The sequence below is a fragment of the Lathamus discolor genome, chromosome Z (assembly GCF_037157495.1).
Source record: "Lathamus discolor isolate bLatDis1 chromosome Z, bLatDis1.hap1, whole genome shotgun sequence".
In the NCBI taxonomy this organism is placed as follows: Eukaryota; Metazoa; Chordata; class Aves; order Psittaciformes; family Psittacidae; genus Lathamus; species Lathamus discolor.
The window spans coordinates 110338194-110357318 of NC_088909.1; the positions used below are offsets into that span (position 1 = coordinate 110338194).

General features: G+C 49.1%; 1 protein-coding gene and 1 long non-coding RNA gene across 4 annotated transcripts in view; both read right to left on the minus strand.

Annotated features, from left to right (window-relative positions):
• Positions 1-13687, minus strand: part of MYO5B (myosin VB) — a 157490-nt gene extending 143803 nt beyond the window's left edge. For all 3 annotated transcript variants that reach the window (XM_065663542.1, XM_065663541.1, XM_065663543.1), the window contains exon 1: positions 13510-13687. In XM_065663542.1, the coding sequence (XP_065519614.1) occupies positions 13510-13536 (27 nt within the window). In that variant the 5' untranslated portion in view covers positions 13537-13687. The remainder of the gene's footprint in view (positions 1-13509) is intronic.
• Positions 1877-3721, minus strand: LOC136006092 (uncharacterized). Its single transcript, XR_010608965.1, has 2 exons — positions 3635-3721; positions 1877-2124 (listed from the first exon to the last, which is right to left on the minus strand). It is a non-coding gene; the product is annotated as an uncharacterized LOC136006092 (long non-coding RNA).
• Positions 13688-19125: the final 5438 nt, after the last annotated feature.

Genomic DNA, 19125 nt, shown 5'->3' on the forward strand with positions numbered 1-19125 from the left:
GGGCTCAAAGCATCCTCATGGACCAGAAAAGCCTCACTGAGGCTCATGCCTGGTGGGTAGGACACTGCTCCAGCGTGCAACTGTAGGACATTGCCATCAGGACCAGCAGCATTTGGTTATTGAAGGAAAACTTGGATCCTGAAGAGACCCTTTAAGATTTCATGTGTCACTTCAGCCCCACAAGTAATCATGGCCAGTTTAGTGGCAAAAAAGCTACTGCCACATTTTCACACTTGCTCTGGCTGCCCACATTCAGTGCAATCAAATGCTTATGGGATGAAGGAGGCCCTGTCCGCTCCATCGCTGCAGGTTTAGTACCAGAGCAGAAGATCTATACATGTTTCTCTGGTGGCTTCAGCTTTTCTTAAGCTCTGCCTGAAACTAAAAGGGTGAATGAAGCCAAGACTCCCTTTTTCACTGGCCTGCTTCCATAAAACAACTTAAACACCCTTAATACAACTCAGCCATCCAACATGAATCCCTTGGATGGGCACTGTGACTCCCAAGAGACTACTCCAAGGCTGAAATAGGGGCACTGGACAACTGTGTTAATGCAGCAGTCAGCTTTTAAATCAAACATAAATCACACACAGAACCTGTAAGAGACAAGGGTCAGTGCTGTTTATGGGGTTAAAGCAGGTAAGGCAGACACAGCCAGGGCCTCTTCCATCTCTCAGGGTGTTTCAAAAGCTATTCAGCTTTCAAATTATGAGCTGTGGTTCAGATCTGCATTTGTCTCCAGCACGTCCAGCTGCTGGGCTGGCTCCTTCAGGCCTTGGCCACTACATTTTGCTCTGTCCTGACTTGCTAAATTACGTGTGTTTTGCGTGAGCAGGAGGAGTGGAGTCAAGTCCTTCCAAAGCAGCCTCTTCCCTCCCAGACAAAATAACTATATTGAAGTTCAGCCTGACTGCAGGACAGGTTTGTCCAGCTCCCAGGTGTATTTTAGCTCTTCCCAACTTTCCAGCTGCTTCCCAGGCATGTGACGGTGAGCAGGCATCCCTGGTACTTACCGAAGCAGTAAGACCACCTTCCTCCCCGACCAGGTACCATCCCTCCTGAGTCATGCAAAGAGCATAGATGCTCTCAGCAGCACAAACTACTTCAATCAGGGCTTCAATACCCTCTGTTAGCGCTTCAGGAATTCCACTGGAGCATTGCACAGGACACAATGATAATTTGGAATTCAGAGCCCCCACGAATACCCCAGTGACCAATGTACCAAACACCCAGAAGTATGTGTGAAGGGAACGGATTTAACTAGACAAGAGCCAGGGCCACGCATCTTCCAGCTATCACTGTAACAGCATATAAAAGCAGCGTTCATCAACAAAGATGCGCCCAAATTCTGTCAGCCCACTGGCTTAGAAGCTTAAAGGCAGAAGAAGCGAGACTTCAACCTGAGGAAGATGCTAGCTTGCTTAGCAAAGAGGGACTCTTCATTAGGGACTGTAGTGATAGGACAAGGGGTAACGGGTTAAAACCTAAAACAGGCGAAGATTAGATTGGATATAAGGAAGAAGTTCTTTACCATTAAGGTGCTGAGGCACTGGAATGGGTTGCCCAAGGAAGCTGTGAATGCTCCATCCCTGGAGGTGTTCAAGGTCAGGTTGGACAGAGCCTTGGGTGAGATGGTTTAGTGTGAGGTGTCCCTGCCCATGGCAGGGGGGTTGGAACTGGATGACCTTAAGGTCCTTTCCAACCCTAACTATTCTATGATTCTATTCTGTGCTTGAAGTTTGTTATAATGTGGCTCTTAAAAGAACAGAATTTAGGTAACTACTTGGGAACAAAAAGGGTTTTTTACTGTTGAAGAGCAGAGGTGAAGTCTGTGGCTGCAGGGAAAAACAGATCATTAAAAAACACCTACAGCTGCTTGATCATTCAAAAGGTTGTTTTGACATACATGTTTGTTTTGCCAAATGACAATAAGAGGTTGAAAATTCGGACCCCTTGCAGAAACCAGGAGCATCTCAAAGTGGAGTTTTTCATCTTCTGATTTCCCAGGTGGGCCCTAACATTGCTCAATCATGTTGGACGTTCACATCAGCACAGCCAATTCCAGGATACTGCCAGAAGTTTAGCGACAATAAGAAATGAAGGCAAAACTGTTGTTGCTATGTTCTGGAATGATAACAAAAGTGCTTTTACTAAAGGGTTATAAGAAGTTTTAAGCAGACTAAGTTGGTTTTGCTCAGCTCATACGGCTGCAATGATAAAACCTTGCACAAAGGAACAGTCACAACAAGTTGCTTGACAGAACTTGCAGCACTGAAAATTATGCAATTAGTACTTAAAGAATGCTCTCTTTTGTTGTCATTGAAGAATAAAATTTATATACTACAAAAGTAAGCATCAGGTTTGGTTTTCTCACAGTTTTACAATCTCATAGCGCTGCACCTTTGTGATTTCTGTTGCTGTTTTGGCCAGAAGCCCCACAATGACATAGGAATAAGGGTGAACTGCGTAAAAGGTTTGTGGTATGAAGAAAACACAGAAACCTGGCATTACAGACTGATATTCTTCTGTCTTCATGTACTTAAGATGTATTTCATCGGGTGGACACCTTCCAGGACACTCAAGGCAGACTCCCACAGCAGGTTCCCCATCTCCAACCTGCGCTGGTCACCAGCAGCTGGACCAGAGCCATTATCACACCAGACCACAGCTCCCAACACCATCACAACACCCTTCAACCACCCGCTGTGCCTAATGGAGCATCCCAAAGGTGACAGGTATCAGCAGCCAGAGATCTCTGGATAATACAAATACGTTGAAAACCAGCTAGTGACAGCACTTTATTCTTCTAAAACAAAAAACAAGATGCAACAGAACACCAGAATTAGGAAGCAAATGCATTCTGCACCTGGGAGAAGGTCAGCACAGCAATATAAAATCTAATAATTACAAACAATTATTAATTATTTCTACCCTGTGAATGTTTCTCCCTCCCCCACAGCTCAGTGCAACCTCTATTGTTTGAAAAGCATTTATCTGAAAGTGGGTCATGTCTCCTGGCATTACTAAATCTTCCTAAATTTCCCCCGATTAGTCAAACGAGATATCCTCTCTGACATCTGAGTGATTGAGGTAGTGTGTAATGCCATTTTTCCCCTGAATAAGCCACATCAAAGAGGGTCATAACCCCAGAGATGGCACTCCTGATAAAACAGTCGCCAACAGATTGTCCACACAATATTACCGAGGAAAATTAAATTGGTTTGTTGGAAGGTTTTTCCTTTAGAAACGTTCAGCCTTTAGTACTGAACGCATGGAGACAAGAAACTGCTTCCAGAGCTGCTAAAAGGACGAAGCCTCACTAACTTATGAGCTGTGTGATCCGACAGCTAAACACACTTCTGCACACTGAAGTCCCAGGGATTTTTTGTATCAGTCACAATATCTAGCCTGGTCTTCATACACCAAAAGCCGTCATGCCACAGATTAGTTGCAGCCTAAATTTGGGTAATACCTCGCAGGTGACTGAGTATTAAAGCAGAGACATCTGTGACTAAAAAGGATGAAAAAGCAGTAAACCTGTTACCCAACAAAGAAAATTCCGCCTAGAATTGGGATACAACAGGAAGTAATCGCTCAGCATGATTTATATCCAAAGGGTTCAAAATTGTCATACTTTGGAGCATGGATCCTGGGAGGACGCTCAGGTGGGCCCCGGGGGCTGGAGCTGAGCCCCATCCTCAAAGGAAAAGAGTTGGAGCTCCTGAAGCACTTATCGGGTCTACAATCAGATGAGTTGCAAAGTTTAGCGAGTAACAGCTGGGTTTGCATTCTGCTGATTCACCTCATGTGACCTGCCAGCACTCAAACTTTGCACCAGAGCAAAGACTGTCAGGGGACAGGACCTTTTTGGTCAAAAAATAGAAAATAAATTAAAAAAATACGTGTAAAAAAAACAGTGAAAACCTGAGGAGGTACAGACTTTCTGGCATTGCCAAATAGAATGTTCTATTTCTGAGAACAGACTTTCTTTTTAAAAAAGTATGGATTTCTATACCACACTGTTCCTTGGACAAAGCAGAAGGCCCCAGAGAGGCTGCATTTGTGCGAGATCAGCATGTTTTCTGCCTGCTGGTGGACTTCTGTATGCAAATGCTGGTGCAGCATTGCTGGGGAAGGAAAAGCCTCCTTGCAGCTCAGTCTTCGGGGACTGTAAGGGGCTGCACAGCCTGAAACAGCCTTGTCCATCCCATCTCCTTCAGCATGGAGTGTCGGGTGCTGAAAGGCAAATTCAAGCAAGTTTTGCTCCTGAAGATGATTTAGGCCTACTCTGATGGACAAGCAAATGGGTATTTCATGTTTCTAAGCCAGGCAGCACTTCTTGTGTCCATCTGGCATCACAGCGATGGCCCCCATGCTTCCACGCCAAGAAGCGGGTGCAAGCACAGCCATCACTTACCGGAACAGCAGCGGGGAGGGCAGAGAACAAGAGAACGAAGATCAGCTCTGACAGCCCCGACGCAGTTTGTTTTGGCATGGCAAGAGCTCACGAGGTTCCACAGCGAGCAGGCAAGGGGCCGGGCAGCAGGAATCACCCCAGGGTGACAGCAGTGCTGCAAGGCTGAAACTCGCAGCCAGTCCTGACACCAGTTGCACCCAAAGCACCAGCGCCCTAACCTTGGGCATCAGTGTTGTCTAAAGTCCAGATTTGCATGTTGAGACACCTGGGGTTTTCCGCCTTCCTTTTTTCTTTGTTTTTATTTAAAAAGGAAGTATTTTATTTAAGAGCCCTGCCTCCGTCCTCCACGGCAGGGTGGATGAAGCATAAGCATCCATCTCACCACTCTGCACCGGGACGAAGAAGTTATCACCTCACTGAAGCAAGGTCCAAATGAAAACAAAGGCTTTAGAAAGCAAAAGAAAAAAGAAATAATGCAGAAGTAGAGCAAGAGATTTCAAACCTGGAATTTCTGGGTCTACAGAGAAGAGCCATGATCTTCCTATCCCTCTGGACAGGATCTTTATAATGCTAAGGGCCATAGAAGATGTGTTGCAGGAGAATCGAGGGCAGTCCAGCTCAAAAGAGAGTCCCTCATGCAGGGACCTTGGCCCCTAAAAGCCATCTAGCCACAAACAACGTGTCTCCAGCAGCACTTCAGCTGCCATGGTCAGAGTCAGACAGGAGAGGAAAAGCAAACTGCATTTCTGCAACACCAGAATCTGGGGGAGAAAACTGCAATATTCAGAGTGGGAGAGTCCCTGCAGACACCCCAAGGGCAGCTCTCCACAAGCCCTAAGAGGAGATGTTCTCACCCCATGCAGATACGACTTCCAAAAGAGCTTCTTAGTGCTGTTAAAGGTCTTCCTCCAGCCAAACCATGCCTTGTTGGTACCACTACTACAAGATGGTAGCGCAGATGTTGATGGTCTATCCCAGCAGAAAAGTGATTTTTTACCAATAAAGTCAAGCGAGGGGACAGCACAGTGACACAAGGCACCAATCAAGTGCTGGATGAGCAGCACTTGGGCCTTCTTTTCCTTTGTTGTTCTATTTCTTACCACTGAACATGATGGTGAAAGCAGGCATCAGCTAGGGAAGAAACAGGCGCTCTAGAACCATGGGAAAGGCTGGTGAGAGCCACATCAGTATTTGCACATCTACCTCCTGCTGAGGTCTGTATGGATCTGGAGCACGACCTGATCCTCCTGCACCTCCACCTCATCTCTGAACAGGACACATGGTCCTAGCAGGACATGTGGGGACAATCCAAGACAACTGTAGTCCAGTACTGCCACGTGAAAGCCACCTCCAGCTCTCCATCCCCACCCCACCAGGAGACTGTGTCCTTGACTGAGACCATGTCGTGGGTACCGCTCCTCCAACACAGCCAGACATTACACTCAGTGCCCAAAAAACAGCAATACCCACAGCACCCATGCTAGCAGCGCTAAAAGTAATTAAGAGGCATAAATCCACAAGGAGTTACTCAGCTTAATTAGGTTGAAAATTATAGCTTACATCATCTCAGTACCTCCGCATCCACTCGCTGCCTTGAAATATGCTTACACTGACTTTCTGCTCACATGGGGTGTAGCACCAAGGACCAGCTTTCACAGCAGGCACAGGGATCAGATTTATTTTAAATGAATAGATTCTAAAACAGTTTTCAACACCTACTTTTTAAGGCACATGTCGGCTGCTCACATCCAGCCTGCTTGGGAACTTGGTTTGCCTGAGCCACCCGAAATCGTCACTGTGGGGCTTCCAGAAGAAACCAGACATTCCCACCACTGTCCTCCATGGCTTCTAAAAAGCTATCTTTAAACACATTAAGGGTCTTTTTTCCTTTGAAGAGGGGTGACTCACCAGGACATGTTCCCAGGATGTAAGGTGTTATTTTGATAAGTAGCGGCTGTGATTCACCCACAACACATCCTGCTCCCAACAGCACTGTAAATGGTGGTTAGCACATCCTACCAGCGCCTCACACCTCAATGAGGCTATCGTAATGGAGCTTGGGCAGTGACTCACTGGAAGGGTGAAGGTAGGGATCAACTGAGATAATCCCTGGCTTTCACCAAGTGAAACATGTGCCTTCATGGAGCCCACCAGACCCACAGGGCTGCCCATGGTTCAGCAGCATGGGAAGTGGTCACGAGCTGAAAATGCTGGTCAACCTCAGGCATGCAAAAGATGTGTCCTCAAGGAAGAGTTAAGCTGGGAGCACGTGGCAAACAGAGACTCATGGGCAGAAGGATGGATGAGAACCAGCAAGAACATCCAAAAGGCAGGATGGACAAGTAGACAGAGCACACGTCTCCAAGCCACATTACCTAGAGCATATCAATACCGAGAACCCAAACAGCACAAAACCACCCCATCAGTACTCATATAGGAACATAATGGCTTTAAACTAACAGAGGGGAGATTTAGATTAGACATTAGAGAAGCACCCTGTGAGGGTGCTGAGGTGCTGGCACAGGGTGCCCAGAGAAGCTGTGGCCACCCCATCCCTAGGCAGGTTGGATGGGGCTTGGAGCAACCTGGTCTAATGGAAGGGCAGCAAGACATGTTACTTACACTTTACCGTGTGTGTCATCTGCTGTAACTGCCACAGCAGGGTCTGAATGTCCTAAAAGGGCTACTAGCTTCGTATGGACACATGTGGGAGACTAAAAGACAGTGCTAAAAGACTAAAAACCAGACTAAAAAGCTAATACTTAAAAGTGGTGAAGGATGCTGTCACAGCAGATCAGGAGCACACACTGATAAAGAACCTGCACCACTGTCCCAGCACATCACACCAAGCCATGGATCTGGGGCCATAACTTGCCATTAAGGGCTTATGTTCCTTATAGTAAGGGTTTATGGACTTATGATGCTTACAGTTCTTGTAGTCTTATAGTCCAGCCTTTGACACGTTTAACCCGTTCCCATGACTCACAGGTTTCAGTTGGCTGGAGAAGACTTTAGACACAGCAAATCAAGGACAAAAGCAGTGCACAGCTGGGAGAAAAGGTCACATTTCCAGGCTGCAGGCTCTTCCCTGTTGGGATGTTCCTCTACAAATCCTCTGGATATCACAGCAAAGGCAAAGAGCAGAGATACTAAATCCTTAATAGACTCATTAGTAAAACTGATGAGTTTACTGAGCCCTGGATATCATGTTAATGAGCATTCAGACAAGGAAGGCTACATAAAGCCCATCACCCATCAACCCCTGGACCTTCCAAGCCCTGCCACTATCCCTTTGGTCTTTTCTGGAGGACCAGGCTAAGACAAAAGCCAGCCCAAGCCCTCAAGACATATCTTGCAGCAGGCCAGGGGCATTTGAGGGCAATTGCCTTACACAACCCACTCAAGAGACAGAAAGCTCACAGGGAATAACAATAACATTGCTAAATAACGAATTTTGCACTAAAACGGTTTGCAAGTGCTCCAGGTATCAGCCAAAGCTGGAGGTTTTGCTGCAGTAAAAGCAGTCGTTTTCCTCATCTGAACTGTAGTTCATGCTGATATTCCTGTAACAGCCACAAAATGCCTCTGTTTGCAGAACAGGTCAAAGAGCACAAAATAATGCCGAAAAAAAACAACCCTACTCAGGGCTTCGACTTCACTACCTGCTATTTATTACACCACCGACTAACTCGGAAGGTCCAAAGTCCATCTTCATGCTAAAGTTAAACTACTCCTCTCTGTACAGCTATTGCAGTAAGGGTACACTGCTCCTTTTTTTGGCCAGAGCTACAGACTACTTGGTGTGCAAATTAAAATATCAACATGTCTACAGCTGCACTGCACTACAGCAAACTGAGAGCAACTTAAACCATATATATAACCATACATATGTATATATACACACATACACACATAGATATCCACCCTTCACCAGCAAATTTCTGCAACTTTGGCTTACGTGTATTGGGATTCCCCACATACACATTTCATACCCTTAACACAGTATCAAGGCAGAATCGAGGTGGGCATTCTTGAAAATAGTATTTTAGAAAGGCAAATTGACTAATCCCAACCAGCAAGAGCACATAAAGCAGGAATCAGGCTATTCAATCCCTGCTGGAATAATTCTCTGGGCTGTGCCCCAGCACCTGCACTGAGCTCCATGTTTGTTAGCTCAGTGGCTGTCCTCTAACCCCAGCACAGGTGCTATTAAATGCCCAGCTGAGATGAACAATTGCACCAACAGAAGACAAAACCTGATTATTTTTGCAGCGCAAAGTCCCTGGCACAATGTGCCTTGCAGCAGGACATGCACCTGCACAATGCTGAGAGAGCACAGAGCAAACTCTAGCCATGTCCTGCCTATCAAGGGAGGGCAATGAACACAAAACCAGCAGCACGCACCTCCCTGCACCTACTCACTGGACTGAATGGTATTCAAGCCCCTAGGCTGGACTCTGCTTCCATCCCCTCCATGCTGTCCAGGGTAGGCTGCAGAGGTGGCCATGCCCTTGGCACGGTCCCCAGCCGCAGGGAGCTGGCTGGAGCAATCATATTTTACATCTCACTGATTCCCTCTCCACGACTGCAGCTCATATGGAGGCAGGATCAGGAAGAGCCTGGGGATGCCAATGGATCCGGCTCCTTCAGCAAGGTGTCCCCAGCATGGCCTCCGAGCTGTCCCTGCCCTCTGTGGTGTGACCCATGCACATTCTCATAGTCTAAAATAAAGAGGAAAAGAGGAAAAAACCCAAACCAAGCAAAACCTTCAAGTATAACCCACTTTTTCCTAACAGTAGCTGCAAACAGCAGAGGCAGGAGCTCAGGACCAGTGGTCCCATGGATGTCCTGGGACTGAGCCCCAGACTTTCCCTGTTGCCAACACTTACTCCCAGAAATCTCTCTCTACTCAACATACAGAAAATCTCCTCTTTCCTTCCCCGCTGCTGCTCAACCCAAAGCAGCACAAAGGCACAGACTAGGGATGAATCCTCCCTGAGCCTTGAAGGATAAATCATTTTCAGAGAGGTTTTATGCCAGAAGGTTTATGCCAATTCATTGACTCAATCACTGTGTGATCGCACTGGCAATATTTGCTTTTGAAGAGTTTCTCCCCAGGGTAAGAAACCACCAATTCATTCCAGCTACTTTATTTAATACAACTTTAAGTGAAAACCAGAGAGTTTTCTATACCCAACACCAGCCATTAGAAGAGGATCTTTTAATGCATTAAGTTCTATCATCTGTTAAAAAATACTTGGCAAATAACAGTCACTTTGCAAAGCGGGGGGGGTGAAAAAAAGAAAGAAATACCCTGGTTTTTGCTCACCCAGGGCATGCAGACCTTCTGAGGAGCATTACCTGGAGCTGAGCAGCACCCCAGGAGCAGAAAGGCACAGCTCATTCCCTAACCTGGTAGAAGCAGCATTTCACATGAGGTTCAGAGGCTACACTTCAATTAACACATTTCAAGAAGTACGTTTAAGACAGCAGAACATCCAGAAGCAAAACCAGTTATAGTTTAGTCATATGAAGAGCTTCAATACAATAACAAAGGCTAGACATGCAAACAGGTCTGATCTCTGGTTTAATACTGCCCATCAAACCATTGCTGGAGACAGCATCATCCAGGGACCATGTCCTCCCTCCATCCTTCCCAGCACCCACCTCAGAGGAGCACAGCATCCCCCTTATCTCATTATAGAGTAAAGCTGGCATCTGCACAGGGCTGGACTGCAGTTAACCTTAGCTGTAGTTTAGCTACGTCAGCAACAGGTTTCTTTGAAAGGCTCTGGCTGGACAGGAAGGAAAGGGCATTGTAGCAGGACACCCAGGGACATGGCAGGAGCAGGAGGGGCCCCAGGCAGCCTTAGAAAGACATTTGTATGGTGCTGGAAGCAGTTGCCCAAGAAAGTGTGAATGCTCCACCCCTGGCAGTGCTCAAGGCCAGGCTGGATGGGGCTTGGAGCAACCCGCTCTAGTGGAAGGTGTCCCTGCCCATGGCAGGGTTTGGAACTGGATGAGCTTTATGGTCCTTTTCCAACCCAAACCAGTCTGGGATTCATTGATTCTAGCAGGAGTCCTTAACACCATTACATCCCCTACTCCTCCTTCACACACTGGTGCCAGTGGCTCCAGGACCAGGTCTGGATGACCCTTCACCATACAGCTGCTCTACTGCTGGGACACAAGTCACACTAAAATCCTGTTTTCTTCTGCAACAAAATAAACCCCATAGCCAGGCAATCCCAAAGTCCCCAGGTACGGCATCCGGAGTAAGAATAGTATTCTAATGGTCTCCCTGTAACTATTTACACAAGTGGAGTCCTACGTGCTTGAAGGTTGATGCAGTTTTGGAACTACTCTCATGCTCATAATTAGGCAAAGCTGTTAATTATCTTGTTTGATGGGGGCTATTAAACATCAGTCATCCCTGCTCTTAAAAGGGGCACAAGCGAGACATCACATGGAAAGAGCCTCCACCAGCAACTTGGAGCTGCTGGGGTTTCCATGATGGGTTCCTCTCTAGTTTAAGTGCACAACAAAATCACCAGCATCGCTTAACAAACATGGCCTTAAGCACCAAGGAAATGCTGTGTGTCCCACAGAGTCCCAGGAGAGCTCTGCAGGCATCAAGTGGAAGCTAAGGGCTCTCTAAACAACACATACCTGCTCCCATTGCAGCCCAGCAGGAAGGAGAGGTGGGACGACCTCAGAGGTCCCACTCAGCTGCCCTGAAGTGGCTACCCAGTAGTCTCTCTCATCCCAGCTCAAGCAAGAGGAGGAAGGACCCCAAAGAAGGTCCCAAAGGACCCCCACTGTGGCTGTGCTAGTGCAACCCCTCACACTGGATCTGTAGGCTTTTAGTAATACACCTGTATTAATTCTAGCAAGCCGGACCATATACTTTTCCTCCAAAAGCCTCATGCCCACCCTGCCGACCAGGCGATCCAGGCAGCCCCATCTGCTTCGTCCTGGGGTCCTCCATCAGCCACTGGCAACCATCAGGTTAAGCACGAGGTTGTTGGTTTTGTTGAATTGTTAAAGCCTTTTTTGTTCTTTTTCTCACATATTCAAAGTCACATATTTTCCTGCTGCTTCGAAGCCCAAAGCTGGCACAGACGCCCTCTGCAGAAGAAAGCACAGCAGGATGGTCCTAAATTTCACAACACCAGCGGTCAGCCCCACAGATGACCCATATGGGTTCAAGACACCGTCCATGGCTGCACCACACCAGCTTGTCCCCACAGGACAGACAGACACCAGTAGAAGGGCTAGCTCTCATCAAGAATCTTTATTGTTAGTTCAACTGAATTAGAAATTAATGACAGGCACAGATTGTCACCAAACCCATCACTTCACAAGTGCCTCATTGAAAAGTCCCTATACAGCACCAGGATCACAAGTGATGATGTCCCGGCAGGCATCATATACCCACTCAACAAATGGATATGAATATAAAGCTAACCAAGTTTGCATAAAAACACCACATGGGTTAATTACCCGATCATCAGGTTAAGAATCAATTAACCTGGCTGTTAGGGATAACACCGCGCTCGCAGCCAGCCTCCTTCCTCCCAAGCGATGCTTCCCATCACATCCATGCACTCATCCGAAGAGATGCTGCGGTCGGCACATCAGAGCACTTCAGCCACGGCTTTATTTGTGCTCCTCATCAGATTTGCCACGGGTAAAAGGTTTTCCAAACCTGAGACTTTGCTTTTGAAGTGCTCCCAGGAAGGATGGAGGTCATCCCGCCCACAGACAGCCCCATCGGTCCAGTGGGGCTTCTTTAATTCCCAGAGGTTCAAAGGAGGAGCTGCCAGACTCACAATTCATCCTGCACGTGTTTGGTATCAACAGCAAAAAAAAACTAAGCGGCAAACCCCAATATTACATAAAGGCTGTCCACAAAATGAGTTACAGAAGCAGAAATCTACCCCAAAGTTAAACCTGGGGAGCTGGCACAGAGACAAAAAGTGTTTCCTTGAGAGGGCTGGTACCAATCTGGCAGCATCCCCGCACCGACCATGGTCACAGGGAGAATTTAAAACACTAAAATTCTCATTATTGCGGCAAAACCCATTCTGAAGCCAAACACTTTGCTCGATGAGCCCCTGCTTAGCATTATTGATGGTTTTTAGTACGCACGTTCCCTGCATCCTGGATGCCCACAGCACTCCCCAGCCTTGGGAAGATGTGGAGCACAGGCACAGGGCTCTCTCCCTGTGCCAGTTATCACTCCATACCGTGCAAGGAGCTTTTTCATCAAGCCAAGTCAACCGGCAAAAATCTCTCTGGACACAAACCTCATGCTGGGAAGGGGGTAGAAAGCCCTGAACTGTGCGGGATGTATCCCTATCCTGCTCTGACCAAGGAGCTGGAATACCCTGTGCCCTGCCTGAGTACCCTGCAGCCACAGAATAATAAAAGAGAAAGAAAACATAAGTGATATCTTATCTAGGTTTCAAACTCCGCTCAAAAACCAAGCACCCGAGCTTCCCGTCATCACAACCAGCCACCTTTTAGGACAAATCCGTGTTTCTCTCTGGGAAGCGATGGGAGGGCAGCTGGATGCAAACCGGGCGACACCCTGCGAGGCCACCATCCCATCAGCCATGCCACCTCCCCGACTGCCACCAGGAAGCGGGTGCCTTTGGCAGTACCACGGCCGAAGGCTTTACCCGAGCCACAGAACGAAAAGGACTCCGGAAATCAGGCACCGGGAGCATTCCGGTTACTTACAGCAGTTGTTAAGGACGGGTTTTCCCCCTCTCCCCGCACCCGGAGCTGTAGGAATAGGAAACAAACTATTCCGTGGGGATCTGGGGAAGCTGAGCGCGGTTTGGAGCCCGCTCAGGTGGCGGAACCCCACCAAGAACGAGGCCAACGCTGCCGCAACCCGGACCCGCGGGCGAAGTCCTCTGCTCCCTATGGAAAATCGGGGCCCCGCCGAAAGCGGGGGAAGCCCAGAGGGGAGAGACGAGTCAGGGAAAAGTTGCGGGTCCCCTCCACGGCTGGGGCCCCCCTACCCCAGAACACAAGGAAAATGCACACAGACACACACACACACCCCCGGCCGCCCCGCTCACCTTGGTGTAGAGCTCCGCGGCGGACATGGCAGGGGCGGGCGGCGCTAGGCGCGGGGCATGGGGCTGGCAGGCAGCGAGCGGCGGCGCCGGACCAAGAGAGCGACCCCCGGCCCGAGCGACCTTTACACGGCCGCGTCCGGCGGGGCGCGGGCAGGGAAGGGAGCGACGAGGCGGAGCGGCAGCGCTGGAAGAAGAAGAAGAAGAAGAAGAAGGAGGAGGAGGAGGAGGAGGCAGCGCCGCTCCGCCTCTGCCGCGCCCCGCTCAGGTATGGGGCCGTGCGGCCGCGCTCGGCCCCCTCCGGCTCCGTTCGGCCCGTCTGGGGTGAGTTCAGGCTCGGCTCGGTTCGGCCGGGCTCAGCACTGTTCGGGCTCGGTTCGGCCGGGCTCAGCACTGTTCGGGCTCAGACCAGCTGGGCTCAGCACTGTTCGGACCCAGTTCTGCCGGGCTCAGTCCAGCTGGGCTCTGCTCGGTTCGGTTCGGGCTCAGACCAGCTGGGCTCAGCACTGTTCGGACTCAGTTCTGCCGGGCTCAGTCCAGCTGGGCTCTGCTCGGTTCGGTTCGGGCTCAGACCAGCTGGGCTCAGCACTGTTCGGACTCAGTTCTGCCGGGCTCAGTCCAGCTGGGCTCTGCTCGGTTCGGTTCGGGCTCAGACCAGCTGGGCTCAGCACTGTTCGGACCCAGTTCTGCCGGGCTCAGTCCAGCTGGGCTCGGCTCGGTTCGGTTCAGGCTCAGATCGGCTGGGCTCAGCACTGTTTGGACGCAGTTCTGCAGGGCTCAGAAATGCTCGTGCTCAGCCCAGCTGGGCTCGGTTCGGTTCGGGCTTAGATCAGCTGGGCTCAGTTCGGTTCGGTTCGGTTTGGGCTCAGATCAGCTGGGCTCAGCACTGTTTGGACGCAGTTCTGCCGGGCTCAGCACTGTTCGTGCTCAGCCCAGCTGAGCTAGGTTCAGTTCGGTTTGGGCTCAGATCGGCTGGGCTCAGCACTGTTTGGACGCAGTTCTGCCGTGCTCGGCACTGTTCGTGCTCAGTCCAGCTGGGCTCGGTTCGGTTCGGTTCAGTTTGGGCTCAGATCAGCTGGGCTCAGCACTGTTCGGGCCGAGTTCGGCCGGGCTCAGCACTGTTAGTGGGCTCGGCTCTGCAAGGGCCCAGTTCGGCCAGGGTCAGTACTAATCGTGTTCAGTTTGGCTTGGTTCGGGCTCAGTTCAGCTGGGCTCAGCACTGTTCGGGCTCAGATCGGCACGGCTTGGCAGGGGAGCAGCGCTTTCCCTCACTGCCTGTATCGGCTTTTATTACTTCTTTTTAAAATAAACCCCTTTTTACATACATTTTCCCCTCCCCAGTCCTGGCCTCTTCCCCATGGTCACCAGGAGCCCACTCTGGTCCCGCCCCCTGCAGCAGCAGGGAGCCACTGAAGCACCCACCATATTTGTTGTTGGGTTTGGTTTTGGGTTCTTTTCCCTTTTATTCTTTGATTCTTCTTCCTCCCTCATGGTAGAAGGGTAATCAAGGCCCAAGCAGGTGCCCCTTGGTGGTTTGAGGCTCTGCCATCCCTCCCAAATAGGGATCGCCATATATTGGGGTGCAAGGAATGGCTGTAACAGGGTGTCCTTAGCCAGGACACGTCTTTGCAGGGATAAGCAGCATATGATCCCACTGGAAACACATGCAAGGAATGATCCAGGGATGGTTTTTTCTCTTGTCTCCTGCCTGAAGGTGGGTTTGGGTTCCCACTGTCAACACTGTGTGCTCCTGGGCACTGGTGTGTGTTGCTTTAACCTACACCACCATCAGGAATGTTTTTTTGGACAGAAACAGCCCCAAACTCCCCAGCCTCTTGGTCCATGGCCACACTGCCTCCCCCCATCCCACAGGGATCACCCTATGCTCCAGTTCCTGTTTATAAGACACCTTCTGAGCCTGAGAAGGACGATGTGCATGCAAAGTATTCCTAATTAATCACTATTGCTATTCATTATCATCCAAGGTGTTTTGCATATTAACTAAGGAGGCAGAAAATGTGCTCAGCGGGAGTTTATTTTCTGCCACGGTTGTTTACTCATACTGGGGATCCCTACTGCCGTGGTTTCAGGCTGTGCCACTCACAGGGGCACCCACAGCCTTTCTTTAAAGCAATAACTGGCGGCATCTCACCCTCTGCTGCTCATCCTCTGGGAGGGTGAAACTCCCCCCTCTGGCACCTTTCCCCCTTGCCACCCCAGAGCCAGATGGGAGGACAGACAGCATCGCAGATATCTCTCATTTCCAGCTCTTAATCCACCCCCAAATAAATTGCAGGTGGCTCTGGGAAGGAGCAAAGAAGGGGAGAAAAACCTGCACCCTACATAGAAATTACCCTGGGTAACACATTTGACAGCTTAATCTCTGCAAAGCCTCCAAAGCTTTGTCAGGCAAACAAAACTTGCTCCTCTCCTTTTATTAAATCAACTGTAAAAATGAAATACCAGTGCAATCAGGAGCAAAGGTGTCAGCGAAGCCTGACTAGTAGTGATAGCCCAGAGGCAAAGCATGGCTGTTCCCATGAAATACCAGCCAGTGCCATGCGTGATTTTCCATTAATCTAAAACTTAATTATAATTAGAAACTAAAAACCTAAAAATACATATAAAATCCTTGAAGTATGTCCTAAGTGCTGAGTTGCTGGAAATTGTCTCCTTTGGGAGGCAGGAGTTTCTTTCCATTTGGGAATCAGAATCACAGAATCACAGAATCCCAAGGGTTGGAAGGGACCTAAAAAGATCATCTAGTCCAACCCCCCTGCAAGAGCAGGGTAACCTACAGTACATCACACAGGAACTTGTCCAGGCGGGCCTTGAATATCTCCAGTGTAGGAGACTCCACAACCCCCCTGGGCAACCTGTTCCAGTGCTCTGTCACTTTTACAGTAAAGAAGTTCTTCCTGATGTTAACGTGGAACTTCCTATGCTCCAGTTTACACCCATTGCCCCTTGTCCTATCACTGGATATCACTGAAAAAAGCCTAGCTCCATCATCCTGACACCTACCCTTCACATATTTGTAAACATTGATGAGGTCACCCCTCAGTCTCCTCTTCTCCAAGCTAAAGAGACCCAGCTCCCTCAGCCTCTCCTCATAAGGGAGATGTTCCACTCCCTTAATCATCTTTGTGGCTCTGCGCTGGACTCCTTCAAGCAATTCCCTGTCCTTCTTGAACAGAGGGGCCCAGAACTGGACGCAATATTCCAGATGCGGCCTCACCAAGGCTGAGTAGAGGGGGAGGAGAACCTCTCTTGACCTACTAACCACTCCCTTTCTAATGCACCCTAAGATGCCATTTGCCTTCTTGGCCACAAGAGCACATTGCTGGCTCATGGTCATCCTCCTATCCACCAGGACCCCCAGGTCCCTTTCCCCTTCACTACTTTCCAGCAGGTCAACCCCCAACCTGTACTGGTACATGGGGTTGTTCTTCCCCAGATGCAAGACTCTACACTTGCCCTTGTTAACTTGTGTTGATGATAATATTTAACAAGTGCTGGCTCTTAAATAGCAATTTATAGTGCCACCTTTTGCATGCACGTTGAAGCACTTTGGGGGGAAAAAGAACCACATACTAGTTTTTTCACCTCTAAGCAGAGCCAGTGGCTTCTTTGCAGCTACAGGTTGTGTGTCAGATGTGTCTGCGCCCCCAGATGCTCACAGGTCCCAGCCTTGTCGCTCTGTTGAAATGCAATGTGTCCCACAGGCTGGGCCGCTGGAGAGGGGCTTTGGCAAAGGCCTGTAGGGACAGGACAAGGGGGAATGGCTTTGACCTGCCAGAGAGGAGACTGAGATGAGCTCTCAGGCAGAAGCTCTTCCCTGTGAGGGTGCTGAGGCGCTGGCACAGGGTGCCCAGAGAAGCTGTGGCTGCCCCATCCCTGGCAGTGCTCAAGGCCAGGTTGGACACAGGGACTTGGAGCAAGCTGCTCTAGTGGGAGGTGTCCCTGCCTGTGGCAGGGGGCTGGAGATGGATGAGCTTCAAGGTTCCTTCCAACCCAAACCATTCTGTGATTTTATTATTGCTTGCTGGTTCTCTAAGTCATAAGCCTAACACGAGTGTTAGTTGGAGAGAGGCAAAGGAACGACCACACTCTGAAGCATGTGCTACTTGGCACCCTGTTTGTCCTGTTTGTCCTTTACTGTGAGGACATGAAAGGAACTGGAAGAAGATGGAAATCAGTAGGATTAAGGAAACTCTTCAGTCTCAACAGACAGTACCATTCTTAGTGCATCACTCACCTGACTGTTAGGGGAAGTGAGACGATGCTTCTCAAGGAGTCTGCTCACCCACCCAGCCACTTATCAGCCTGGTATGAGCCTTATCCATTCTTCTAGACCAACCTGAAGCCTTCAGAGCTCTCAGCAGCAAAGGGGTCATCCCCAGCAACATGTTAATTGACCACTAGCTTCTTTTCAGAGGAGTTCGGTTGCCCCTTATCCCAGAGGAATCCATTTCTGCTGAAGGCAAACCTGTTCCCATTTGAACTTTCATTTTTGTGCAGACTTCGTGTTCATTGCAGAGGAATTTTGCCTCCAGGAACAGGAGCTCAGATACTTTATAAATACTTGATAGCTCTGACCACCTCTTCTGAGATACTATTCTATTAAAAAAGGACTTATTATGGTTTTGGATGGCTCAAATTCACTGAGCTCACCGATGTGATAGTTTTTGCCTCTCACATCAGGTGTACAAACCAACAGTGTCACAACCTTTAATAACACACTTTAATTAATCCTGGAATCCTGAATGTGCTATTATGATAATTTTTCAAAGATGGGTCAAAGTAGTAAAGAAAAAAATCTATGTTGCTTGTGCAGGGCCACACCAGCAGACCAGGAAATTAATCTCTTAATCATTCTGCCAGTTTGACCCAGCAGGGAGAGCAGAGACCTATGATTACCTGAGCTCTCTGGACTGATGAGACTATTCGCATTATTTGAGATGGCCTTTCCACCTGCAAAATAGGAGAAGCTGCTCTATGTGGCTTTGCAGATGGCTGCTGAAAAGCACTGAGTAAGGGCTACACATCCCGATTAACAACGCATGCTTCTGGTTTGCAACAGACATTAGAATCCCAGGGAGCTCAAGGGTCACCTGGTCCATCCTTTCTAGACATGGCAGGACCTAGACTACATGTCTCAGCACCCAGTCCAGTTGAATCTTAACAGTGTCCAACATTGGGGAATCCACCATTTCCCTGGGGAGATTATCCCAGTGGCTGGTTGTTCTCACTGGGAAAGATTTTCCTCTTGTGTCCAGTCAGTTTCCCCAGGAGTAACTTGTGCCCATCACCCCTCATCTTTTCCATGGGACTTCCTGTAAAAAGCAAATCTCCATCTTCTTTGTAGCCACCCTTTAAATACCAGAACAGACATCCCTGTTTGGATTCAAGGAAGACACGAAGAGGCACTGCTCTGCTCTGTCTAGTCACTTGTCTGGATGATCACAGCTGGTGAACTCATTCCTTTTCCATCTCAGAAAGATGCTCTCAGAGAAGTCCTGTCTGTAAGCAAGGATAAAACCCCACCACGCACCTTCACCCCTCAGCAGGGCAAGGTCTTGGGGCCAGGTTCTTCCACCATTAACACCCATAATTAGC